The sequence below is a fragment of the Crocodylus siamensis genome, chromosome 5, assembly GCF_052110815.1.
Source record: "Crocodylus siamensis isolate JL-2025a chromosome 5, ASM5211081v1, whole genome shotgun sequence".
Classification (NCBI taxonomy): domain Eukaryota; kingdom Metazoa; phylum Chordata; order Crocodylia; family Crocodylidae; genus Crocodylus; species Crocodylus siamensis.
Window position 1 is genome coordinate 8,681,981 of NC_143399.1, and position 26,416 is coordinate 8,708,396.

Here is a 26,416-nt window from a genome sequence, read left to right on the forward strand (position 1 = left end):
ACGTCATACAAAAGATATGACACTTCTGGGACCTTCACTAAGGAAACTGTTTTTCCATCCCATAAAACTTTGTTTAAAAATGTTCTTCTTCCAAAGTAGGATGAACCTGGGACCCAAGAGAGAGAGCACACATGAAAGACAGACCAACTTCATTAAAACAATTCCCAACAGCTCCAGATTCTACACAGATGTGTGTTGTCTGCTGATGTCAGAGCCATGCCCTCTGTCTCCTGTGCCTGACTCAAACACCTCTCCATGGGGGAAGCTATGCCATAGGTGTGCCACAGGCTGGAACTCTGTAGGCATACCTTTTATCTTTTCAGAGGTTTCCTTGGTTGTATTCTACAGGATGCTGTAACAGCGATTCATTTGGGATTTATCATGCTCGAGAAAAAGTGCCAGGCATATTGATAAAACAAAATATTTTTGTTCTATAATAACCACAGTAAATGTTTCATAGACTATGGGTTTAAGACTTTAACACATTCTTTTAGGCTGATTATATTACTTAGCATGTGAGCTGCCTGGCGCACAAACATCTCTTTGTTCTGTGTTTATGCAGCACCTAGCACTGAGGGCTGCATAAATCTGTGAATGTGGCTTCTGCGCCCTGCCAGACATATTAAGGTGCAATTAACCTGTTAATTCTGCCATAAATGGTTACCCTGCTGCATGTCCAATGAATTAACGGCATGACAAAATGGGAAACCAGCCACAAAAATATTCTACAAAAGACGTGTAACAGTTTTTGGCTGATTCCCATTGTGCCTTGCGTGGCATGGCAGAAGGCACAATTGTTGGGATCAAGGATCGGATCTAATCATACCATTAAATGAATGTGCAAGAGGTCATAGGTACCATTGTAGGACAAAGTATTAAAAAAAATCAGCTGCTCTGGTAGCTTAAGAGTGGCGTTCATGTTCCGCACTCATGCTTTGGCTCCAAATACTTGGGACTGTTTGAGATGCTGCCACTCAAGGCTAAAAGTCCAACTTTTTCTTAAGTACCTTCATACAGTTAATAGATCTACTCTCAGGTATTTGATTGGAGGTACAAAGCAACTGCAGATCAACATTGTGCAAGGTGGTATGTGAGGCACAGCTGGTGGGGTGTGTTCAGGTGCTGAAGGAAGCAGTGGCCACAAAGCTTTACGTCCAGTTACTCCATTTATGGAGCAGCCATGTGTGAGAACAGCTCCTGGAGGTGCTCTGGCTCAGGTGGAGATTGTACTGGACCCAAATTAGAAGTGCTGATGTGACTAACAGCCATTTTTTATCCTATTCTGCCTGGATTCTTAACTCCTTAGAAGCATGGCACAACATCTAGCCCCAATCTCTTGATTTTCTTGGTAGCCTGTGTCAAGCAGAAACGTTGTTGTAGCTGATAATGTTTACCGATACCTGGACACCTGGGTTCCCTCTCCCCTGTGGGGCTGGGGCCCCCAGATGCCTCAGTGCTCTCAGGAACAGCAGGTTTCCACTTACAGGCCAGCAGCATTCTAGCCTTGGAAGGGGTCCTGCTTGGGTATGCTGGGAGTGAGATGCAGGGGGCGCTGCACACATGCCTGTGGTCAGGAACACAGCCTGGCAGCATGAAGAGCAGCTCCTTGCAGGTAAGTCTATTGAGGGGAAGGGGTGTGAGGGAGGGAAGGGGCATGGGGGGGGCATATTGAGGCCCCCACTGTGAGGGACAGAGTGGGGCAGGGGTGGGTTTGGGGCTGGGGGCACTGCCCAGCCAGGGCAATGCATGGGACCTGGGGTCAGGGTGGGAAGAGGGATGGAGCTGTGGGTGGGGGGTGTCTTCCTGCTACTGTATGCAACCTCCCGGGGGGCATGTGCCCCGCCATATTTATGTGCAGGGCAGATGCAGGCTGCTTGCTGCAGACCTGGGGCTCTCCACTCCGCTGCCTCTGCCCTGGGAGCCCTGCGCCAGCCATGTGCCCCTTGCCCACCCAGCAGCAGTGGAGACAGCACATTTGCCTCCTGCTGCTGGGCAGGCAAGGGGCATGTGGCCAGCATGGGGCTCCTGGGGCAAAGTCAGCAGGGCAGCTCACAGTGAATGAGCTTTAGTTCAAGCACCACCGCCACCAGTTTTAAGTGCAGGGATGCTTTTACGTGGAGCAGAACCAAGCAGGGTGAGGGCAGATATGGACTGCTTGTTGTGGACTCAGGGCTCTCTGCTCTGCTGCCTTTGCCCCAGGATCCCCACACTGGCCACATGCCCCCTGCCTGCCTGGCAGCAGAAGGCACAACTCACAGCCCACACTACTGCCAGGCGGGTAGAATCACAGAATCAATGACTCGGAAGGGACCTAGACAGATCATCTAGTCCGAGCGCCTGCCATGGGCAGGAAGGAGCACTGGGGGTGGCAGGGGTCATAAGACCCCAGACAGGTACCTGTCCAGTCTCCTCTTGAAGATCTCCAGGAAAGGTGAGAGCACCATCTCTCTGGGGAGCCTATTCCAGGCTCTGGCCACCCTTACAGTGAAGTAGTTCTTCCTAATATCTAACCTCAACCTATCCTCCCTCAGCTTGTGGCCATTGCTCCTGGTGACGCTAAAGGGGGCCCTGGTGAACAGCCTTTCCCTGAGTCCCTGCTGGTGGCCCCTGACAAGGTTGTAGGCAGCCACAAGATCCCCCCTCAGTCTCCTCTTGCGGAGACTGAAGAGATTCAGGTCCCTCAGCCTCTCCTCATAGGGCTGGCTACGGAGGCCCCCAACCATACGAGTGGGTAGGGGGTGTGGGGCTGGTGCAGGGCTTCCAGGACAAAGGCAGCAGAGTGGAGAGCCTCAAGACCACAGTGACCAGCCCGCATCTGCCACACGCACAAGGCTGGGGGGGCACATGTGCTCCCCATGCCTCCTCCGGGGGTAGGCACAGCAGTGGAGAGCCGCTCCTCCATGCCCTCTGGATGAGTTGCCCATGGCTCCATCCCACTCCCTGCCCCGCTGATTTAACTAGAGTAAATCGGTTATCAGACCAGCATTAGCTGATATAGTTGGTTAGTAATCGGCTATCGGTATCAGCCAAGAAAATCTTTGTTGGTGCACTCCTATTCCCAGTACATTGTTCTCTCCTACCTTTAACTGCCCTAGGTAAATCATTAAACTCCTTGAAAACTAGGCTGTGGTGAATGTAAATCAAGATTCTGCCTCCTGCTCTGTCAGATGACACTGGGTTTTTTCTTCTTCTAACTCCTTTCTTTCTTTTAAGGTTTTTTAATGAGCCCTGACATTTATCAGACATTGGGCTGCGTGCTGGTGCAGTATCTATGCAGCAAAAGGACCTATAATAAAAGAACATGCAACCTTCTCTGCAGGAGTCATTTAAAAATACATTGATAAAACTGTTACTCAGTAGGGCAACTCACACAGTAACACTAGGTGCACTTGCAATATTTATTATTTTTTACATTTTTAGATGCATACGATATATATATATATAAAAAATAGAAAGTATGAGACTTTCCAGGACATTTCACAAACACATCCACTTTCCCATGAAGTTTCTGTCTTTAGACTACATAATACACCATCACATGTGAACAGATAACGTGTTCAGAGAAGTTGGGGGGGTGGGGAGAGATTTCTCAGAGGGAAAGGTCACTAGCAGGAACAGGGCTGCTGCACAGGAGGCAGGTTGTCTGTGAGTCGCATGTTGTTCCCAGAATAGCCTCGGGAAGGGTCAGAATCTATACTCTCCGACATCTTTTCACATATGACGTCCACTAGGCGCTCAAAGACCTGCCTCACATTGATGTTCTCTTTGGCACTGGCTTCAAAATAATCAAAACCTGCAAAGGAAGCTCACAAAAAAAAATCAATGAGACTGATTATATCAAGATCACTTGAAATAAATGTAATGACCTGTTTAAATCACCAGCAATTTGTGTGGTGTTCCTCCAGAAGCTGGGAAGCACTTCAGAGAAACAGGCAGATTTGAAGATGCTGGTGCTCAGCTGAGTCCCAGCTTGATGGCTGGAAATGGCACTGAGCCCATCAGCCTAATCAAGGCTCACAGACATGAGAGTTTTGTTCCAGAGCCATGCTAAATACTTGTTCAGATCATTATGGATCTAAATGGATCTGTTTTTCCTCATTTGATGCACGTGCAGAATTTCTCTGGATTTAAACTGAAGGTGAACAATGATGCTGAAAAGAAAAGGGACAAACTTGTGCTATCCGACATGTATTTGTACTTCAACTGGGAGGAGTGCAGGACATTTTTTAAGAGCATCTGTTGCTGTCTAGAGGCAGCACAGGCCACCACGTGGAGCACTGGACTACGACTCAGGAAACAGAGGCTTGCTTCCCCATTCTTCTGCTGACCAGCCTGTGTGGTTATTGGCAAAACATTTCACTTTCCTGTGCTTCTATTTCCCTTTCCTCGCTATCTTTATCTGTTTATATCAGAAGCGTCTCAGGACCGGGACTGTCAATATGGGTTTGTACAGCACCTAGCACTGTAGAGGGAGGTTTTAGTTGGGGTCTTTTAGCATTTCTCTAATACAAATGGAGCTGACAGGGAATTTAAAACCTAACACTAGGAGCTTCTGATGCAGAGCTAAGTAGCCTAAAATTCCCCCTTCCCGATCACAGAACAGCAAGGCTGAAGTCCTATTGAGTTACTGAAGATTTTAAGGTTGTTATACGTTTTTGTGGGGGGTTGTTTGGCATGTCCAGTCGACACCCTGAACCCAAAAAACAATCTGCCTCAACACCATCAAGATTAGCCCTCCCGTTCATTCAGGAAATTCTGTTCCTCCATCAGGCCTCAGCACGTTGCCCCAAAGCAGAATATTAAATGCACTGAACTGTGAAGTGTTACCAACTCCGTCAGTCTGAACAAGTCTTGTTTTACTCTCCCTGGATCTTGAGACCAGCCATTAATTTAGAACAGTGAGGGCCAAACTTTTGTGCCACAAATTAAGCTGACTCAATTTGGAGCTCAAGGAGCCTGGCTGAAGGGACGCAGGAGCCAGCCTCACCACATGCTGCTGTGGGCTGACTGAGAGCAGTGTGGGACAAGGTGGGTGCACTTCTCTGCAGTGGCAAAGCAGCCTGCCTCACCCAGAACTGCTCGAGGTCAGCAGGGCAGTGCACACAGCAAGAGGAAGCCAAACCTGACTCCCAGCCTTTCCAGCTTTGAAATGGGAACTGGGCGTGGGGAGAGCCTTCACATGCCAGGTTCTGGCCCATCCAGCTTTTAAATCTCTGCCCCTGCTGCTCAGCTGTGACCCTCACTGAGCTGCAAATTAGCAATGTGGTGAATGCAGCATGTCCAATTTGCACGCCACATGTATGCGGTCATCGGGATGCACCCAGAGTGGCCATTTTTGCTCTGAGGAAAGAAGTTTGAATGTTTGTATGCTTTTGTTTTCTACTGGGAGAACAACAATTCTCCCAGTAGAAAATGAACATCTGTACTTGGCCTAAGTTAAACAATGCTGACTTCTGGTCTCAAGCAAACACTGACCTCAGTTAACAGACACAAAAATTTCTTGATAAAGTCATGTTTTTCTCCTCTTCCTGAAGCAGACTATGTTTTCATACACTGCAAGGCTTTAGCAGAGTAGGAACTAGACAGGGCCTTTCAAGAGCATAATTAGTTTGTGTTTTCCTTTGACATGTGGCATACATTTCTTCCTGTTGCATTTGACAAGTTCAAGGATAGGTCAAGAGGTGGGAGTATCAATTCTTCATTAGTTTTGTACTGATGTAGTCAGTTGTTATGGAGACAGATGATGTGAGTGGGTGTGTTCACACGCACATGGTCATGCATGTGCCCATAGATGAGTTGACACAATGGACATTTGAAATCTCTCAAATGTAAAAGATTCCTGGTGTAGGACTCAGGAGCTTTTTGATATTGCACAGGTTAGCGGTGGTAGTGTGGAGAGGGGACCCAAACATTAGAAGATGGGGTAAAAGCTCAAGTAGATCTCTGCATTGGAGTCTCAGGCATTTCAAATCTAACTTTCAGTCATCCACAGCTAAACTGCCTTTGCAAAATCTGAAGGCACAGTTTGCATTAACAATTGCATGTTTTACAGAATGTGCAAGATAGGTATCTGTTTTGGGCACTTTCACATTTTCCCAAGGCTGAGAAGGTACCGAGATGCTAGATGTGAGAATTGGGCCCTGCTGTCTTTTGTGAACTAAACATGAAATTGTCTGTTTCATTACTACTGTAAATAATGGTCTGCTACTAATGTAATGATAATAATGGGGAAATACATTATTTATTATTTGTATGATGGCGACACTTAGACTCCCCATTCGAAACTGGAGTAACCACAGTACAGACAGAGAGAGAAACTGGAAAGGATCCAAAGGGCAAGCAACAAAGATGATAACAGGAGTGAAAAGCAAGCTGCATAAGGAAAGACTGAAGGAACTAGGTACATTTCATTTGGAGGGAAGAGAATTGATGGGGGACATTGTTGAAAGGCTTCCATGAGAAAGATGGAGAAACACTGTTTTACCCTACCACAGAGGTCTGGATAGGTGAGAGTGGTTTTAAACTGCACCAAAGCAGATTTAGACCTAATCTGAGGGGAAAAAATCCTAAGAGCAATAAGACAGTAGAACAGGCTGCCTAGGGAAGTTGTAGAAACTCCTTTATTAGAGGTTTTCAAAAAAAGGTGAACAAATTTCTGTCTATGAGAACAGTATATCCTGCCTTTGTGCAGGGGTCAGACTTGATAAACCTCAAGGTCCCTTCTGACTCTATGCTTCTATATAAAGACATGGCCCCCTTTTCAAAATTATAGAGTTGATCATCTACCTTGTCCTGTAGACACATAAATCCATGCTGAATTTGGCTGCTTCCACACATACAATTAATTATCATAAGTGTTTTTGGCAGAGACAGTCTTTTTGTTCCGTATCTGCACAGCTCTTAGTGGAGCAACATCCAAGTGTGGGACGTGTAGGCCCAACAACAACACAAATAATCACATTGAGGTTAGCTCATAACGGATAAGCTCGCTCAAGGGCACACATCATGCTAGCAATAGTGCTTAGAAAATACGACTCAATTCAGCCCCTGCTTCTAACAAAAATACGACACTCCTTCCAACTAGTAACAGAACCCACATTACAGACCTGAGGATTAAGAACTGTATGAGAGTTTAATAAAACCAGGGATGACAGCTATTCTCATGAGTGCCCTATGAACTCTCTCTTTCCTGCAAACAAATACCTTCTGCCCTTCTGCGAGGGTTTCCTGGAAAATGTGTTAATTGAAGTCAGTTTTAACAGGGTTTACCAGATGGCAGGGACTTCACAGTGGCCACTGACAGACGTGGAAAAAGAAAAGGGGGAAAAAAAAGGTCCTTTAATAGCTGATTAGATAAAACCTCCAAAAAGCCCCGCTGAAGTGTATGATCTATACAGATGTTGGGCCAGATGGCTCAAACTGACGCAGCTTTTCTTCTGGGCACGTGCTGTGCTTGGTGCAGGGTCAGAAAGTAAAGTGCCATTTGCTTTTGTTTTTTCCACATCTGTCAGCAGCCGTCAGAGATCATGGGCGGTACAGTTAAAAACTTCACACTCCAGCCCCAATTCCTTAGCGGTTTGTATATGTGCTGACCTTTAAGCATGGAAGTAGCTCCATCAAGCTCAATGGGACAACTTGCATGCTTTGAGTTAAGGTCATGCTTTGTCTTTGTATAACTCGGGCCTTACTGTATTTGACTCTTGCATGTTTTACTCAAAATGCCATGTAGCACTTACTCAAACAATTGGTTTCAGTGTGAGCCTGTGTTAAGCAGAGATATAGGAAACAATGCAAAATAGATGAAAAACTGGGCTGGATAGCTTAGGTTACAAAAACAGAAGAGGAGAGAAGCTTTAATGTGTACCTAACTGATTGGCCAGATGTTTCCCCTTCTCCAGAGGAACAATTCTTTCATCCTCCATGTCACACTTGTTTCCAACCAAAATGACTTGTGCATTATCCCAAGAATAGGTCTTGATCTGAGTAGCCCTGGGAGGAGACAGAGTAAACAATTACCTGTTGTTGCTATTGCCAAAAGAAAGTTGTATACTAGAAACTGACATTTATAATCATTAAAACCAAACGAATAATCAGCCACAGATTTAAAAAAAGTTACCAAGCAAACTTATAGGATAGCAATGCAACCTACCTGAGTTAGGGTGGGTTTTATTTTATTATCTCTCATTTTGTATAAAAACTTTCTGTATTGAAAAAGTTCACCTCTATATATTTAAGCATTGTGGGAACTGAACAAAAGGATTAAATAAATCATTTCACTTAGTACCTTTTAGGGAAATTAACACAATTTGTAAAGGTAGTTCTTATTGTGGTTGTTCATGAAGCCACAGTGATTTATATCAGCTGAGGATCTAATCCCGAAAAGGCTACATAATAGCTACAAACCACCAATCAAAAAGTCTCTCAATATATCATAAAAGATATGGCAAAAATAACCCCACATTGCTTTAAAAATTCAGTATCTCCGGACATATAAATGATATTTGCTTGCTACCACTCTTACTTTTTGATAAAATAAGTTAATAAAGGGAATGAGGTAGATGTAATATTTAAAATTTTAGTAGAGTATTGAAAACTGTTTAGAGAAGTTATGCTTGAAAATGCAAGTCATCTTGGCTTGAGTAGGAATCACATCATACAGACTGAATGCTGGTTAGACATCTGTAAATTAACAATACAGAGAAAATGTAGCATCTTGGAAGAAAAGGGGCTCAGGATGAGATTATATACCTCACGTACACACACAAGATTACACAATCACATTATTATGCAAGGAGAGGTTGACTGTATTGTGCAAATTGACTTAAATAAACAGTACATTTGATTTGCACTCATGGAAATTAGTCTAACAAAGCCCAATTATCAAGTTCAGGGTGATTTTTCAAAAAGCAAAAATTAAAAAGAATTATGCACTTTGAGGCTTATATGCTCTTCTTACACTGTAGGAAATCAACATGTGATGTTTGATTTGCATTTGTTTTTTGCTGGCATCACCTCTTACCATCTTAACACAGGTGGTTTTAACTCTTTCTTTTAATTGTGTTCAAGGTTCATACAGCTGATTCTTAAACAGAACATGCATGTCACAGGATGAATACTAGTTAAAAAGATGGCCATGCTGATGTCCTCACTGACATAATGATCTGGACACAGGGACTGGAGAGACAAGTACTGGCACTTTCTAAACACTTTGTTCTTGCATCTGGCTGGTAGTGTGAAGGACTTGTTTACATTGCATCCTAAATTAATGCAGATTCATTAAAACCCATGGGGATAGGATCATTCAGAAGTAAAGTGGTCTTAGTTCACAGTAGCTTAATCCTTGAAAGCAAACACTGACTTTACAAAGTTAGCTGTTTGGTCTTATTTTTCAGAGTGCTCCCTTCTAGACAAACCCTCAGATAGTGGATCTTAAAAATGGTGTCAGTGCAATCTGTCTTGCAATTTTGTGCTTCTTACAGGCTGGTCACAATATTATCCCTTGGTGCGACTGCTTCAACTCCTGGTTTTGCCATGATCAGAGCTGAGGCTCAGTCATGTAAACAGAATTAAATGGGGAAAGAAAGAGTGGAAGAAGGCATCTGTCCTGTGTCATAGTGTATGGGGTTGTGAAAAGCTCCTTGTACACATTTACTGGGAATTCTGTAAAAAGATGTTTCCAAAATGGGATGTGCAACAAACCTGTTCCCTTTAAAGTGAAGAAAAGAAATCTAACTTCCTGTACCTGTGGACTTTATACCCATAAGCTGATAGAAAAGCAAGAGTTAATGTAACTGAGATGTTTCAACCTAACTAGCTATCTAATCCAGCACACCAGGGAAACATCTGTATTTCCATGATTTGAAAACTGCCGTGCTATATTTGTGCTGAATTCCACAAATTAATGATGGAGCAGAGTGCTATGCTTCATGCTTGGGAGAAAACGAAAGTCTCAGGTTCACAGTTGTGTTGATGTATCAGTAACATCATTAGAGTTCCAGCTTAAGGACAAAAAAGTAGTACTTTTTGAACCCAGCTGTCATTTCCAATGTAAGTTATGGAAGACTAAGGACTTTTTCCCTTCTCTAATAACATCTTGACTGTCTGAACCACAGTTTCCACAGCATTTACTCTGAACATAAAAAAGGTTTCTAATGCTATGACTCATTTGAAATGCCTTTTGTTGATTTACAGGTGCAAAACACTAAATTTATCTACATATAAATCTAACAAGACAGTGTCAGCCAATTGAACCTCTTAGAAGTCTAGAATTGTGGCTGCAGCCAGGCAAAGAGATCCACCTAGTGAGTCGATCTTCCCCATTTTATAGGAGCTGCATTGTGCTATTCAGTCAGCATCAGCAGCTCCCTTTTTTGGCATAATGATTATTCCTGTTAACCAGAGTTACAACCTAGTTACTACTGTGGAAAATGGGTCAGTTGTTCCATAGCTAACAGCTCATCTGTATTGTTCTCATCCTGCAACAGATGAAAGCTAAGCTAGGGTAACTCTGGCAGATGAACCTGAGAAAGGATTAAGGGGGCCCGGCCTATAAAAGGTAAAGTCTAGATCATTTATCCACAGTGTAGCATTGGTTTTTCTGTGCCATTTTTATTTTCCATCTGATTTCCACCTAGATGCAACGTTTTCCTTAACATATCATTAATTCGTCTTGCACACCTCCCATCCACCAACCATGCACCGCTACCGCCTGAGGGCTGTCTGGCTGGGCAGCAGCTCTGCAGAAAAGGACCTTGGGGTGACAGTGGGCAATAAGCTGAATATGAGCCAGGAATGTGCCTTTGTTGCCAAGAAGGCTAACAGTATACTGGGTTGCACTGGTAGGTGTGTTGCCAGCAGATCAAAGGAAGTAATTAGTTAGACCTGTGCGAAGCAGCAAGTATTCACTTTGGATTTGGCCGATTCAGAGGGACAGTGATTCAATTCAGAGATTGAAATCGTTGTCCCGACCCAATTCAGCTGAATCAGATCTGAAGGCAGGGGGCTGGACTCGATGATCTCCCGAGGTCCCTTCCAGCCCTGATGTCTATGAAATCTATGAAATCTATGAAAGATTCGGCCATAGAAAGCTAGTTCCCTGCTTTCCTGCCCCCGCCCCACTCCAGCACCAGTGGCTGTGGCTCCCGGCTCCATCCCCCAACCACGGAGCATGGGACTGCGCCGGGTAGAGGTGTGTATGTGCACGTGCATGTCGGCGGGCACAGGGGCAGAGTATGTGCGTGTTGGCAGGCATGGGGCACTGTGTGTGTATGTGCAGGCACAAGGGCAGTGTGTGTGTGTGTGTGTGTGTGTGTGTGTGTGTGTGTGTGTGTGTGTGTGTGTTCATAGGGTGAGTCCCACATGCACACCCCTCTATATACATGCACCTGTGCCTCCCCTCACGCTGCCATACACAAACCCCAGCCACCCTCCCCCCATACCCACCTCTACATACACTACACAAACACATGTAAATCAGGACAAAAATATTTTTGTGAAATCAAATTAATTAATGTTGTAGATGTTCGCATTTTAGAATAGAATTTGGTATTTTTCTGGTTCTGAGATGGCAAACCCCCTTGCTGAAAGGACTACTTCTGGGGGCAAAGGGAGGGACCTCTGGTGGCAAGGTCAGGGGGTAGGGGGTGAGACTTCTGGTCACAAGATGGTGACCAGTGGGTGGGGCATCTGTCAAGGGGTGGGGCTACCCATGCAGCCCTTGACAGCTTGCCAAAACTCAGTAAGCGGCCCTCCACCCAAAATAATTGCCCGCCCCTGCTCTAGCTGGTAAGTCTGTTGTGGTGGACAGAGGGGAGAGGGAAGGGGCGTGGGGAAGGCAGATCAACACCCCCACAGCGAGGGAGAGACTGGGGCTAGGACAAGCTGCCCAGGCAGGGTGGGAGTGTGCGGGACTCGGGGAGAGGTCAGGGGGGCACGGGATGCAGGCGCTGCAGTCTCCCGCCACTGCACGCTGCCAGTCCAGGAGGGCACGGGAGCAGGCATGTGCCCCTGCATCCATGTGGGGTGGGCTGGGCTGGGCTCTGTGGAGCCAGGGCTGCACTCCAGAGCCCTGCAGACCACAGCCCAGCAGTGGGGGCTTGCCGCCTGAAGCGCATCTGTGGCTCTGCCCACCCCACAGAGCACAGTGGAGCGGGGATTATAGTTTCATACTTTCATAGTTTCTAGGGTCAGAAGAGACCTGAGCAGATCATCAAGTCTGACCCCCTGCCATGGCAGGAAAGAGTACTGGGGTCAAAGGACACCAGCAAGGTGTACATCCAGCCTCCTCTTAAAGACCCCCAGGGTAGGAGCCAGTACCACTTCTCTTGGAAATTGGTTCCAGATTCTAGCCGCCCTGACCGTGAAGTAGCACCTCCCGATATCTAGTCTAAATCTACCCTCTGCCAGCTTGCGACCGTTATTCCTGGTCACTCCTGGCAGCGCTCGGGGGAACAGGGACTTGCCCAATGCCTGCTGGTCCCCCCTGACTAGTTTGTAACAGGCCACCAGATCACCCCTCAGCCTTCTCTTGCGGAGGCTGAACAGGTTCAGGTCCCATAGCCTCTCCGCGTAGGGCCTGCCCTGCTGTCCCCGATCATGCGAGTGGCCTCCTCTGGACCCTCTCCATGCTGTCCACATCCCTCCTGAAGTGCGGTGCCCAGAACTGGAAGCAATACTCCGGCTGCGGCCTGACCAGTGCCGCATAGAGGGGGAGGATCACCTCTTTGGACCTGCTCGAGATGCATCTGTGGATGCATGACAAGGTGCGGTTGGCCTTCCTAACTGCTTCCCCACACTGCCGGCCCATGTTCATCTTGGAATCAATGATAACTCCAAGATCCTTTTCCGCCTCTGCACTGATGAGAAGGGAGTTCCCAGCCTGTAGGTATGGTGGTGGCTCTTCCTCCCCAGGTGCAGCACTTTGCACTTGTCAGTGTTGAATCCCATCCTATTCTCATCCGCCCACCCCTGTAACCTGTCTAGGTCTGATTGCAGCCTATTCCTCCCTTCTAGTGTGCCCACATCCCCCCACATCTTAGTGTCATCAGCAAATTTGAACAGGGTGCTTTTTACCCCCTTGTCCAAGTCACTGATGAAGATATTGAACAGTGCAGGCCCCAGGACCAAGCTGTGGGGGACCCCACTGCCCACGTCCCTCCAAGTCGAAAATGGCCTGTTCACCACCACTCTCTGGGTGCGGCCCTCCAGCCAGTTGGTGCCCAATTGACTGTGTGGGTGTTGATACCACAGCCCCCAGGTTCTTAATGAGAACGGGGTGAGAGACAGTGTCGAATGCCTTCCGTGAGTCCAGGGAGACTATGTCCGCTGCTACCCCTGCAACTAAGGATTTGGTCACCTGGTCGTAGAAGGCCACCAGGTTGGTCTGACAGGACCTGCCTCTAATGAACCCATGCTGGTTGCCCCTAGGCATAATCTCCCCTGCTGGCCCCTCGTGGACATGTGCCAGAATAATTTTCTCATAAAGCTTGCCCAGGATTGAGGTAAGACTAACTGACCTATAGTTTCCTCCTTCCTCCCCTTTTTGAAGATGGGAACCATGTTGACCCTCTTCCAGTCCTCTGGCGCCACACCAGAGCACCACGAGTGCTCGTACAGCCATGCCAGGGGTCCCTCAATGACCTCAGCCAATTCCCTCAGTACTTTACAGTGGAGATTGTCCGGACCAGCTGATTTGAATACATCCAGTCCCTCCAGAAGTTCCCCGACTAGTTCCTCACTAACCCTTGGCCTAGGTGCGCCTCCCCTGGGATCTAAGGGGGGCTCAGCGGGGGGGTGACTGTTCTGGTCCCTGCTTAGGAAAATGGAGGTAAAGAAATTGTTTAATATGTTGGCTTTGTCATCTGGTGTGACGACCAAATTTCCTAGCGTGTCTTGCAGGGGCCCCACGTTACCCGGTACCTTCTTTTTGCCCCCTATGTATTTAAAAAAGGACTTCTTGTTGTCCTTGACCCAGGAAGCTAGTCCCAGTCCCATCTCCGCCTTGGCCTTCCTGACTGCCCCCCTGTAGGCCCGAGCAACTGCAGTGTAGTCCTCCCTGATGATGGCCCCTCCCTGCCATTGGGTTATGGGGAGCTGCAGCCACCCTAAAATCTCCCATAGCCCCTACCACCAGCCCCGCTCCGATCTGGGTGCACGTGCCTGCCCCCATGACCTGCCGCTGCTCACCCAGGAGGCACAGAGAGGCTGGGCGAGTGGCAGGAGGATATTGCCCCCCCTCCCAGTGCCTTCTGCCGCCCACCTGGAGCACAGCCTGGCCTAGCCCGCCCTGTGGAGATGTGAGGGTACATGCCTGCTCCCATGTCCTCCTGGACCAGTGGCACAAAGTGGCAGGAGCCCCCCCTCTCCCAATCTATGTCCTCCCTGCCCCAGCTGGGTGAGCAGCAGCAGGGCAGGGGTGGGCATGTGCCACTCGAAAACATGCAGCCACCCCATAGCCCTTGTTCTGCCGCCCACCCCAGTCTGGAGGCACACGCCCTCCCCTCTCCCCTGCATGCACTGCCACTGCTTGCCTAGCTGGGGCAAAGCTGCTGCTCATTTGGGAGGTGCAGGTAGGCCAGACAGGCTCTCACTAATGCGCTCCACCTGTCTGGAGGCAGTGCAGTGGCTCAGTCTCGCGTCAGCCCCGAACCGGCTGGGTGAGCAGCAGTGGGCATAGCCCCTGCTCCCAGCGCCTTCTGTTTTCACCTGGTGCAGCCCTGGCCCTGCCCGTCCCATGCAGATTCTGGGGCACACGCCCCTGCCCCATGCCCTCCTGGACCGGTGGCGCGAGCAGCTGTGAGAGCCACTGGACAAGCCAGCGCGCGAGCAGCTCCCAGACCAGTGGCGTGCAGCAGCACAAGTCACCCCACCCCTCCGTGGGCAGTGCTTGCCCCAGCCTGGGACCCAGCCCAGCCCCAATCCTTCCTACACTGTGGAGGTTGATCTGCCCCCACAAGGGCCCTTCCCTCTCCCCTCCACCCACCACAACAGACCTACTAGCTGGAGGTAGCTGTGTCCTGTCCAGCGTGGTCGAGGACTGCTGCCTGTTTAGTCTATGGCTGAATCTCCAAATTGGAGCCAAATCTTTTCCAAATCAAATCAGAGGCTTCCGATTTGATTCAGACCTTTTAATGGGTCTCCTGATTCAGATTCAGCCACCGAATCAAGCCAAATCTCCTCCGAATCAAATTGGCTACCAAAGCTTTGCACAGTCCTAGTAATTACTCCCCTCTATTCAGCACTGGTGAGGCCACCTCTGGAGCACTGCATCCAGTTTTGGGCCCCCCACTACAGAAAGGATGCGGACTAACTGGAGAGAGTCCATCAGAAGGCAATGAAAATGGTTTAGGGGCTGGGACACGACTTACGAGGAGAGGCTGAGGGAACTGGGCTGATTTAGTTTAGAAAAAAGAAGACTGAGAGGGGATTTAACAGCAGCCTTCAACTACCTGAAGAGGGGTTGCAAAGAAGATGGAGCTGGACTGTTCTCAGTGGGGGGCAGATGACAGGACAAGGAGCAATGGGCTCAAGTTGCAGCAAGGGAAGTTCACGTTAGATATTAGGAAGAATTTTCTTATTAGGAAAGTAGTAAAACACTGGAACAGGTTACCCAGAGAGGTGGTGGAAGCTCCATCCATGGAGGTTTTTAAGACCCAGCTAGACTAAGCTTCAGGTGGGATGATCTAGTTGGGGCTGGTCCTGCTTTGAGCAGGGGGCTGGACTAGATGTGACCTCCTGAGGTCCCTTCCAGGCCTTATTTTCTATGATTCTATGTTCATGTGAGCAACTTAGTTCACATACATCTTGCAAGGAAAGCCTGCACGTAAAGATCCTTTGACTAGAAACATTCTTTGCAAAGCCGTCAAACTCTTATCATAATGATCTTCAAAAGTATTCATCAGATTCCATACAAATGAATTAACTTGAATCAGATGAAAGCACACCTCCTAATTTACAAGCTTCGAGTTTTCTTCCTTCAAGGAAATAAACTGCTTTTTTCCCAAGGACCTGCAATAAGCTTTATTCAAAACTATTAAAACAAAAATCACAGTCTGTAGCAACTTGCACACATCCTATCAATCTTTGCTAAATCTTCTGAACAAAAAGGGAGATGTTAAAATCATAAACAGAAATAGCACTTCTAAAATAAGTTAAAACACTGTTTTCAAAGAGGGTTACAGGGTTACCTGGATTTCAAGTCAGTTGGCTAGCAGAGAATTCTTGAAAGTTTTGGATTTATTCCCAGTGCCTGAGGTGTCAGCCAACCAGCTGTCACACTGCCTTTATGGCCGAAAGTTTCATTTACATTACCATTTATTCACTGTGTTAGGCCATTGGCATCACTTCCCTGGCAGAGTATACATGGCACATAGAGGAGATAATGTGTCCCTGGGGGCCCACAGCTACAACCTTCAGGGTAACAGCAGGACATAATTGGGGGGATGAATTTGGCTCTTTGCTTTTAAATGCTCTCTGGCACTTGGCTAGCTTCAGTAGGAGTTGAAGTGCTCCACCCTCACAGGCTTTGAGTGTACATCTTCACTTTCCACAGCATCATGCCATAAGGAAGCACTTTGTGTCCTTCTGGACACCACATGATGAGAACAGTTGATGAAGCAGATGATGTCTTGGTCCTTAACCCATTTAATTTTTCCCCCCTTTACAATGCGTTAGTCGGAAATTCAACTGTCACATCTTTTTTGGCAGCTCAGTATTATGTGCACTCCTCATTCCCGTGGCTTTCTAAGTAACAGTCTAGTAAACGGCAGGGACATTAGTTGGTAAATAAAAATCACTGGAGGGAGGCAGAAGCCTTGCACATATCACCTTGGTCTTGGAGCTTCACCTTACAGGGGCGGGCAATTATTTTGGGCGGAAGGCCGCTTACTTAGTTTTGGCAAGCCATCAAGGGCCACATGACAGGCAGCCAGAAGCAGATAATTATTAATTTTCTAAATTTTTTAGCAGCCCTGCGGACCGGATAGAATGGCCTGGGGGGCTGCATTTTGCCAGCCCCTGCCTTAGAACCAGTGTGACCTCCCCGAAGCACCACCAGGCACAGGGCAAATCACTGACTCGGCTACAGCCTACCAACTAATGGCAGGAGGACAAAGCAATATAATACTGATGTTCCTGAGGATTCAAGTGCAACCTGAACTGAAGCTCTCTTTGGCAAGGAGTGGAGATAGTCTGCCAATAAGCAGAGCAATAGCAACCCCCACGTATTCCTCTTCTCTGTCAATGAGTCATGCTTCCTAACCAGTATCGCCTGGCCTGGGTCCTCCAGACCCATTGAAGGCAACTACTTGGAAAACAGAAAACTACCAGCCAATGGAATGGAAAGGAAAGGCAGAGCAGAGGATCGGGAAGGAGGGGAAGAGAACAGAACTGGAGAGAGAGGACAACTGAGGGGCTATAGAAAGAGGCTTTGTCGTCCTTAATGCATACGGTGGCACTGTTCTGTACCAGGGTGGATTTGATTTAAATCAAATCAATTTAAATCACTGGCCAGGAAGCCTTGATTTAATTACTGTTTTCTACAAAAGTGTATTCTTGTTGTTTGATAGCCTTTATTCATTTAACTTTTTGAAACTTTTCACTTTTAGAGAGAGGTAAGGCCTTGACTGGTGTACACAAATTTGCAGAGAAACAATAGGGCTGACGGGTAGGTAATCAGGTCTGCTATCTCTCATCTCCATATACTGCTGTTAACAAGGATGTTACCTCTGGAGACATGAATCCACAGTTTGAGAACTGAAACTAAGCATCACAGAGATACTTAATGGGCTCTTCTAGACTGAGCACTGAGTCCCACTCATAGATTCACAGATTTTAGGGTCGGAAGGGACCTCATTAGATCATCGAGTCTGACCCCCTTTCCCCTAGGGCCAGATGTAGCCAATTGCCTCAAGCTGCCTGACCCCTGGTTCTTCACCTAGTAATCAAGCCCTCCTAGTACCAGGGCAGAGGTTCCCAGTTATACCAGGCCAGAAGAAAAATGTTTGCTGGTATATACCAAATTTACACCAGGGGCCATTGCCTACCATACCTAGCTACTGCCAGCCTAAGTACAGTGGCACAGACCTAAACTAGACAATTCCCAAAGGAAGGAATGGAGAAGGTACCAGAAAGCGACCCCACCAGCCCTTGCTAGATCACTTAGGCTTGTGAACAGCACTGCATGTAGAACCGCAGAGAGGTCAACTGACTGAGCAAACCACACGGACGCTTGACATTTGTTCCATGCCTTGTCAGAAGGAGCTCTGCCATCGAGCTACCACACGCCAAAAAGTATAAAAGCCAGCTTCTTCCCTCTCTTTTCACCCTCAGCCCTGGCTGTTTTGCTCTGAAGAGGTGAGATCATTTCTGCCAACAACATCAGAGGGTTACACTTTGCCCACACAACCCTCAGGGCAGACCGGAGTCTAACAAACTGCAATTGTGTGCACTTGGTTAATAAGCCATTTAGCTCCAAGTTGTTTTTCGTATATAAAAATGACTGATAGTTCCATCCAAGAGCTATTTCTATCCAGAAGAGATGCAATAACAAGACATTAATCTTCTAAGCATATGTATTCCTCAGATTAATCAGCAGAGTGATTCGCATTAACTTTATTGTGTTTCAGGCTATACAGCAAAAGAAAAATAGAACAAAAACTATTTGAAAGTTAAAGGGGCATTCAAGATAAATCAGGTCTCTATTTAGGATTGGTAAACAAAAGATTTCAATTGACCTGAGGTTCCATAAAATGATTCCAAGACTTTAAAAAAAAATCTACTTTAAAAAAAATAAATAAGCATTCTTCTCCAGTATAGAGCCCAAGTCTCGTTCTAGGGCATAAGGACCTGAAAGTGAAGTTGACAGAACCCTTTGTCTTTGATTATTTTAGATTTTAGAGCTGGATTTTACATTTCATCCAGCTCTGAAAATCAAAGCAATCTAGTCATTTTCATTGGTTATCATTGTTGTTTTAATTGTTTATCATCAAATGTTTGCCATATAGTAAAATCATTTGTGTGTGCTGCATATCCCACATTGTATTACTGAAGAGAAAAGAATTGTAAAGGGCCACTTTATCTTTAATCATATATATATATATATATATCATATATGTATCTCATATATATATATATATGATTAAAGATAAAGTGGCCCTTTACAATTCTTTTCATATATATATATATGATTAAAGATTGTATACATACACATATATACATACATATACATATATATAAAATACATACTACACACACACACACACTCATATAGATATATGATTAAAGATAAGCTATGTTCCAAAATCCAGCTCCACATTCTCAGTAAAGCAACAATTAAGGTTTTCATGGGGTTACAATTAATTTAACAGGTGGGGGGGGTGAGACATTAAAGATAAGCTGCCCTTTTACAATTCTTTCCTCTTCAATAATTCAAAGTGGGATATGCAGCACACACACAAATTATGGCCAAATTTTTCAAACATGGGTGCCCAAAGATAAGCATTTAAATAGAAGTGAACTGATTCTCAGAAAAACTGGATGCTGGCAGGCAGTTAGCATACGAGCCAACAGCTCTTGGTCACCACTGTCTTGAATTTTGTGCAATCACTCTCAAATGTGTGTATATTGCCATTCCTAGGAATGAATAGATGGGGAATTCAGATTTGGTGCTGTTTCACTTACTTTGCACAGGTTAAAATAGCTATACAAGACACAAAGTCATACAAAATACAGTGAAATCTTGTTAATCAGTCACTGGGGAATGCCTCTCTTCGATCTTATTAGGTGGAGCACTGAAACCCAGCCAGTCTTACTGATTGTACACAGGTCACTTTGGTTAATTCATCATATGTTCAAGCATAATTAGTCATTTACAAATGTAATTCTAAATGTAAATTATACATTTAACATATAGTGCGCACGCTGAATTTTTGTAATACATTTTTTCTCTATTAGGAATACCAAAATTCATACAAAATATAATTACAGAAAGGTGAAGATCACTAACTCCTGATAATTAGCCATTTTTATCAATCCTCCTGGAGTGCCAGATAAAGCAGATTTTACTGGAAAGTCCTTCAAGAGCCACTGGAGTTCAGCTCCTCTGAAAATCAGGCCACTTTCATGGAGGCAACTGACTATGGATTTAGGTGCCAAACTGCAGCACCAATATTGAAAAGGTTGGTTTAAGATTTTTCCCACCCCCTGGTGTTATCTTTTTAATTAAACTTGCCTCTCCCCCTGATACTTTGTCAGGATGTTATAACAGTATCTACTATCACAGCACTGAAAAATCTAGGTAGCATTAAGGAGTGGAAAGATCAAATCATGGAGGGATTTTCGTCTTTTAAAAGTTCAATTGTTGTATTTCTCTCTCTTGCTAGCACCATTCCTACCTGAGGCTTCATCTGTTAACAGCATATTATTATTTGACCAGGTGTGTGATTTGGTACTGGTTCAGTTAAATCACTGCCAGTCTGCGTGTGGACCGTTGATCAGGTTCAATTTAATCAAGTTTGCACTGCTAAAACTAGTGTGCTGACTAGGCTAGCAGTTTAACCGTGCTTGCTCCAAAAAAGCATTCTCTCTCTTATCACAGATGGAATATGTCCATTTGGAGCACATGATTCGTAGCTTAACAGCCAATATCTTTTAAGAATACTTAACACACGGGGCATTGTTGAAAGCAGCTCTCTTCTGACACAGTTAGCAGTTTGCATTTGTGTGACTGATCAGGGCATTTATAACAGAACAAGAAAGAAAGCTGCACAGTTCTTAGCTCCAATCAACAAGACAAGTTACAAGGGCAGACATTCAGGTAGTGTTATAGCTGCTTCGCTCCTTGGCCAGACACTACGTTCAGGGAAGTTGCATGTTCTCCTTAGATTAGAACAGGTGATCCTAAAGAGCCAAATACTCCCCATTAATGCACCTGCCTGTGTGCATTTTGGAAAGACACTAAGCACATTAAACTTACTTTGCAACATCCTTACTTGACAGCAGAAAAATGTAGTGCAGTAGAAGTATTTCCTGGCTAATGAAAGCTACATCTCAAATTCACACCTGCACTACGGCATGCAAAGGTAACGGTGACTGAAGGAGAGGAGGCCACTGGCTGGGTGGGAAGTATCATACTATCATGTGAAAGAACTAGCGTTTTGGCAGCACCTGTGGATTAAAGCCCTGAGGAGCTGACATGACAGAAGTGATGTTCAGCTGCAGGAGGATAGAGGATGGAGGGTCGTTGCATAGGAGAGCGGCTGATGTTTCTGTACAGTCGTGTGCTGCGTGGGTTGGGGGTGGTTTTCGAGATATACATGGAAACCATGTCCTTAGCCAAGAGTATGACTGTATTCCAGGAATACCCCCGTTCTTGTGTTTAACAGCCAGTCAGCTCTAGGGTTCCTCATTATTTAGACAAAAACTGAGGAATTGGTGGTTTTTAATAACAATTGTGGTTAAGGTGCCATTGCTGGAAATGCTGCTTCAGGGCTGAAAGTTGGATAACAATGTTATTCATATGGGAACATGATGTATCCCATATATCCCATATCTTCTTCCAGCATAATTATATTGACTCTGTGATCTCATGAATTTACATTTGAGAAAACTCATGTTACCCAACAGAAAGCTGAACTGAGTTGATGCTGACAACTAATGCTGTTATATGTAATATTTTTCCTGCAAAATAATTCCAGGACAAGCTGTCCTGATGTTCTCTAATGGCCAACATTTAAGGGCATTTTAAGTCACCTACAAGCTATTATCACACCCTTTGGGAGTTATTAAAGTACAACACATCATTCCATTAGGCTTAAGAGAGTCTTTAAAATGGTGGATTGCCTTTCTTTACAAATGACCGTACCCTTTTATTATACTGAACTAGAAGCAGTAAGAGAAGAAACAGGAATGAGTGCAGTAACCTCTATTCAGGATTCTTTGAGCTCTTTCTGTGGAAAAACACCACCCCTACCCCTTCCTATCATGTCTGGTATTTCCTGAATAAAGTCCAGTCGAACAGCATGGTAACACCGACCAGCACAGACGGACAGACACATGAAGACACACTCACACGCCCGCCCCAGTATCAGATCATGTTTCAAGCATTCATATGCAAGTCAGAAATACAAATGACCATTTTTCCCAAGGTCAGGCCCACAGACAAATCCCATCCCCTCACTGCAAGAACCACAATATTTCCTGAGTTTGTAATTAAAAGACCAGAACATCTGTTGGTGTAAATCCATGTAGCCCCACTGAAATCAGTGGAGCTGGACCAACTTATTCCAGCAGAGGATCTGGCCCAGAGACTGTAGTTCTGGGGGAAAACTCTCCCTCTCCCAAACCTCACTGATCTATAATCCCCCTGTACCTCCTTGTCACATAATTACAATTTTCAAAATCATCAGTTTAAAGAAAAGGAACTTCCCCCAGCTAAGCGTGAGTTTGCAGGTGTTCTTTGCTGAAGCCATTGCAGCAGTAGCCAGACAGATCAAGTGAGCTGCCGTGCCTGGATCTGCAAATCTGGCTCTCTGCTACTCTGCAAATAAGAGGCCTTGAAGCAGCTCCTGAGGACCAGCAAACTTAGGTTGCTGCTGTCAATGCTCACAAATCACCGTTCACCCTCGCCACACCCCAGTGGTGTTGCATGCAACTTGCACTGAAATTTTGACAAGGGGTATAAACCCTCCTGTTTCAGGGTATGAACAAACCAATTGGATCAAGGTTAGCAAGAACATACCTGTATGAACACAGGCTCCTAGAACTGTCTGCCAAGATGCTTGCTGACCTTTCTACTGGAGCATCTAGTACTTGCCTTTGTCAGAGAAAAGTTACTGGACTCGACAGATGCTTGCTCTGATCCAGCGTGACATTTCAATAGTCTTATCTACACAGCTTCCCCTCCATCTTCACATTACACAGCTTGGACAAGGAGTCAGCCTACCCACAGGGTCAGCGGAGTAGAAACAAACATTTCAAACGAGTGCAGAGAATGGAAATTTGTTTGCAGTTGCAGAACCATACAGCATGTGAAGCAGCCTGTTCCTTCACCTAGCATGCTTTCCTGGCTGCAAGGCATACCCTTGCTGCTCTAAAAGGCTGGTTCCTTCCCTTACCTTGATGCCCCATTACTGCCTTTTTATGACTAAGAGCTTAAAAGAGATAGCTGGTAGGTTACACTCAGCCAGGTGCACCTTAGGGTGTCCTTGAAGTGTTTTCACGTCAATCGGTTCCTGCTCCTGCACTCCAGCTCACCATATTGAGGCTGCTTAGGCATTTGTGCACTGTCCCTCTGAGCCATAAGACTTCATGATAAAAGACTCCACAGATCCAAAATCAGCTTCTGTACTGCCTTATGCAGACTAGGGTGTAAGGATGCCTGTGGGGGAACTCTACCATTTGACAAACATGTCTTCTGTACAGCGTTCAGATCTCACAGTGGCAAATCAAACATGATGGCCTTCTTCACCTTTAATCTGATGAATTTTATCCCACAATGGCTCCATACTTGTATGCTAAGCAGTAGTGTAACCAGTAGCCCTGGGAATTGGTTATGGGCAGGCACCAGAATTGCCACCCACCAGGAGTCTTTGCCATAGCAGGGGCAACCCCACGCTGCCCCTGCCCAGCCATAGGAGCATGGCAGCACAGCATACCCGGGGCATAGGGGGGCAAGTGAAAAGAGCAGAATGGTGCTGTATGATTCTATGATAGTTAGGGAATGGTGTCAGCTGAATCAGCAACTAGAAGGGTTGGTAGATTGTTTCACTACTGTTGCAACCTAACTGTAAATTTGAGGCCAGCACAATGAAAGAGAGTATACTGTCCCTTCCATGTCTGTTGGTGAAATTCTCATTGTCCATGAGTTCACTAACTCTGGAAGTGTTTTGATTGCTCATACTGACATAGGCAGGGAGATAGTCTGTGCACCCAGAAAGTTTGCATGGCCTTTGACAGGCCTAGAACTAGAGATGCATTGAATTCATTGAGTGCCTGGAGGGGGTATGCCAACCATTGTAGATGGCGGGGGGAACAGAGAGGGGGCCTGAGTGTAGGGAAGGGAAGGCTTACCTTCTCTGGGCTGCTGCCGCCACTGCTATAGCCGTCAGCTTCACTCTGGGGGTGGCAGCCCTGTGGCTAGGCTCCCTGGGAGCTGGACCTGGCACCCTGCTAGCTTCCCCTCCCCACAACCCCATCGATACATGCAGGCCTAACTCCATCAGCCACACAAGACTTCCTGCATAGTCCATGTGGCAATTTTAGATGCAGTGCACAGTCTAAAGAGGTTAAACAACCCTCCTGCAAGTTCAGAGGCAAATCGTGATACCTGCATGAAGATTGAAGTGACCTCATCTAGCCCCACTACATAGAACAGCATCAGTAGGACTGACCCCAAGATGCATCCTTAGTTGACATTGCTTCCCAGGGGAGGGGCTGGGTAGAACGCCATCAACCTTGACTCTACCCCGCAAGCCATCACAGACCTCTCTCAAGAAGAGGAAGTTTCTTGGGCAGTTGATTCTTTACATAAGGCTCCAAAGTCCAGCTCCACATTCTCAGTAAAACAACAATTAAGGCTCTGACGGGGTTACGATGCATTGAACAGAACGATGTGGACACCATAGCAAAAACCTGATGACTAACCCTTTTTAAGAGGCATCATAGCAATAATGTAGAGACCTCAGATTAAGTTTTAAATAGCACCCAAATCCCATTTTCAAAACTAACTTTGGCACAGGGTCCCAGATTACTTCAAAATGTGATTAATGCTTTGGACCATTTTACTCTCACCCTTTTGATTTTCGCAAACTATAATGAGGTTTGGCCATGTGCAACAAGCCTATCTATATAACCACTATTAAAGGGAGGTGTAGTGGCAGGAATATGAGTAACCCCAAGATGCCACATGTCAACGAGAACCTTTAACTATCTAACCCTAGAGTTCATTAAAACCTTTGTAAGTTAAAAAAGGTAGTATCTAGTGAAGTTGTGCAGTTTTTTCCCCTCATAAGAAATTAAACATTGAAACACTTATTTTGAATTTCAAATGAATGATGAAGATTAATGTAATGCAAAGAAACGAGGGGAGGGGAAGGACAGAAAGGAGATGAGTTTTAGCCCGTGTGAAACATCACCAAGCATCAGCAAAAAGATGACTGTCTAAAAAAAAAAGAAGACGACAGATGACCAACAATGGCATGCTCCCATACCAGTCTTGCACTGCATTGAACGAATCCTCATTGGTGATATCATACATGAGGATGAACCCCATTGCTCCTCGATAATAGGCTGTGGTGATGGTCCTGTATCTTTCTTGTCCGGCAGTATCCTAAAACAAACAAGAGCAGTTAGGTTTTGAGGCCCAGATTCTTAGAAACAGGAGCTATACTTACGGGCCTACATTAATATTTAGGCACCTAGATAGCCTGGTTTTCATAAGACGCTGACCATCTGTTTGATCCCACTGAAGTAACTGATTCCTATTTCTATTTCAGTATTAACTGCACTGTTGCATTAACTCTACTCTGCTAATTGTGTTTTGACATGCACTGGTAAAAAAACAAAAATGAAATTATCAACCCTTTAATTACTGTTCCCTGTCTCAGCCTCTGTGCAGCCACAGATATGACAGACATCCCTAAAAGTCGGCACGTCAAGGCAGATGGAAACGGCGTGGCTGGCAATGACTGTTCAGTGTGAAAAGGGTGCATGAGAATTTGGTGCTGGTAAGGGGGGAGGAAGGGCATCTTATGTTTAGCCACAGAAGAAAAGCTGGAAGCAATTTATTCCTCCCCTGAAGTGTCTGCCTGGAGGCAGTTGACAATAGCTCCTGGTTTGCCTCCAGATTAAAGTTATTTTATATTATAGGGGTGAGTATGGTTGACTTGGCTATTTCAGAATAACGCTGAGTGTGGACTTTCTTATTCCAGACTCCATCCACCTCCCCCATGCACCAGCCACAGCGTAAATCAGGAATACCTGTATGTGCAGACAAGCCCTCAGCCTCCCCGAGCATTCAGTTTTTGGCCTCTCTGTGGGAACTTACCCTGGGGTTTAGGCAGACACCTGATTATTGGCACCTATTTCACAGAGGCCACCCAACAGCCACTGGATGTCAACAACTTTTGCTCGTTACTAAAATGTCGGGGGGGGGGGGGAATGCCAAAGGTCCATCCACAATCTTGGTGGCCCATCAGGCACACCACTTCCTATGGCTAACCGCACGCAAAGGAGCAACACAGCCAGCATTACGTCTGGCCCCTTTGACTCCCCAGGCCAAACAGCCACTTATTGCTGGACTGATTGACGTGGCCTTCAGCACAAGGCTGGAATGAGGCCCACATTCGAACCCCTGGGTCCAAAGCAAGACCCTTTAGCCTCAGCCACCATGCCTCTCTCCTGCTGAGATGGTTGGGTTTCA

At 45.9% G+C, this 26,416-nt stretch overlaps 1 protein-coding gene across 1 annotated transcript in view; it reads right to left on the bottom strand.

Annotated features, from left to right (window-relative positions):
* Window positions 1-2,005: 2,005 nt before the first annotated feature.
* Window positions 2,006-26,416, bottom strand: part of RAB3B (RAB3B, member RAS oncogene family) — a 113,920-nt gene continuing 89,509 nt past the window's right edge. The window contains exons 4-6 of the mRNA XM_090048917.1: window positions 25,206-25,324; window positions 7,865-7,989; window positions 2,006-3,793 (exon numbers count right to left, since the gene is read on the bottom strand). Coding sequence (XP_089905043.1) covers window positions 3,606-3,793; window positions 7,865-7,989; window positions 25,206-25,324 — 432 coding nt within the window. The 3' untranslated portion in view covers window positions 2,006-3,605. The remainder of the gene's footprint in view (window positions 3,794-7,864; window positions 7,990-25,205; window positions 25,325-26,416) is intronic.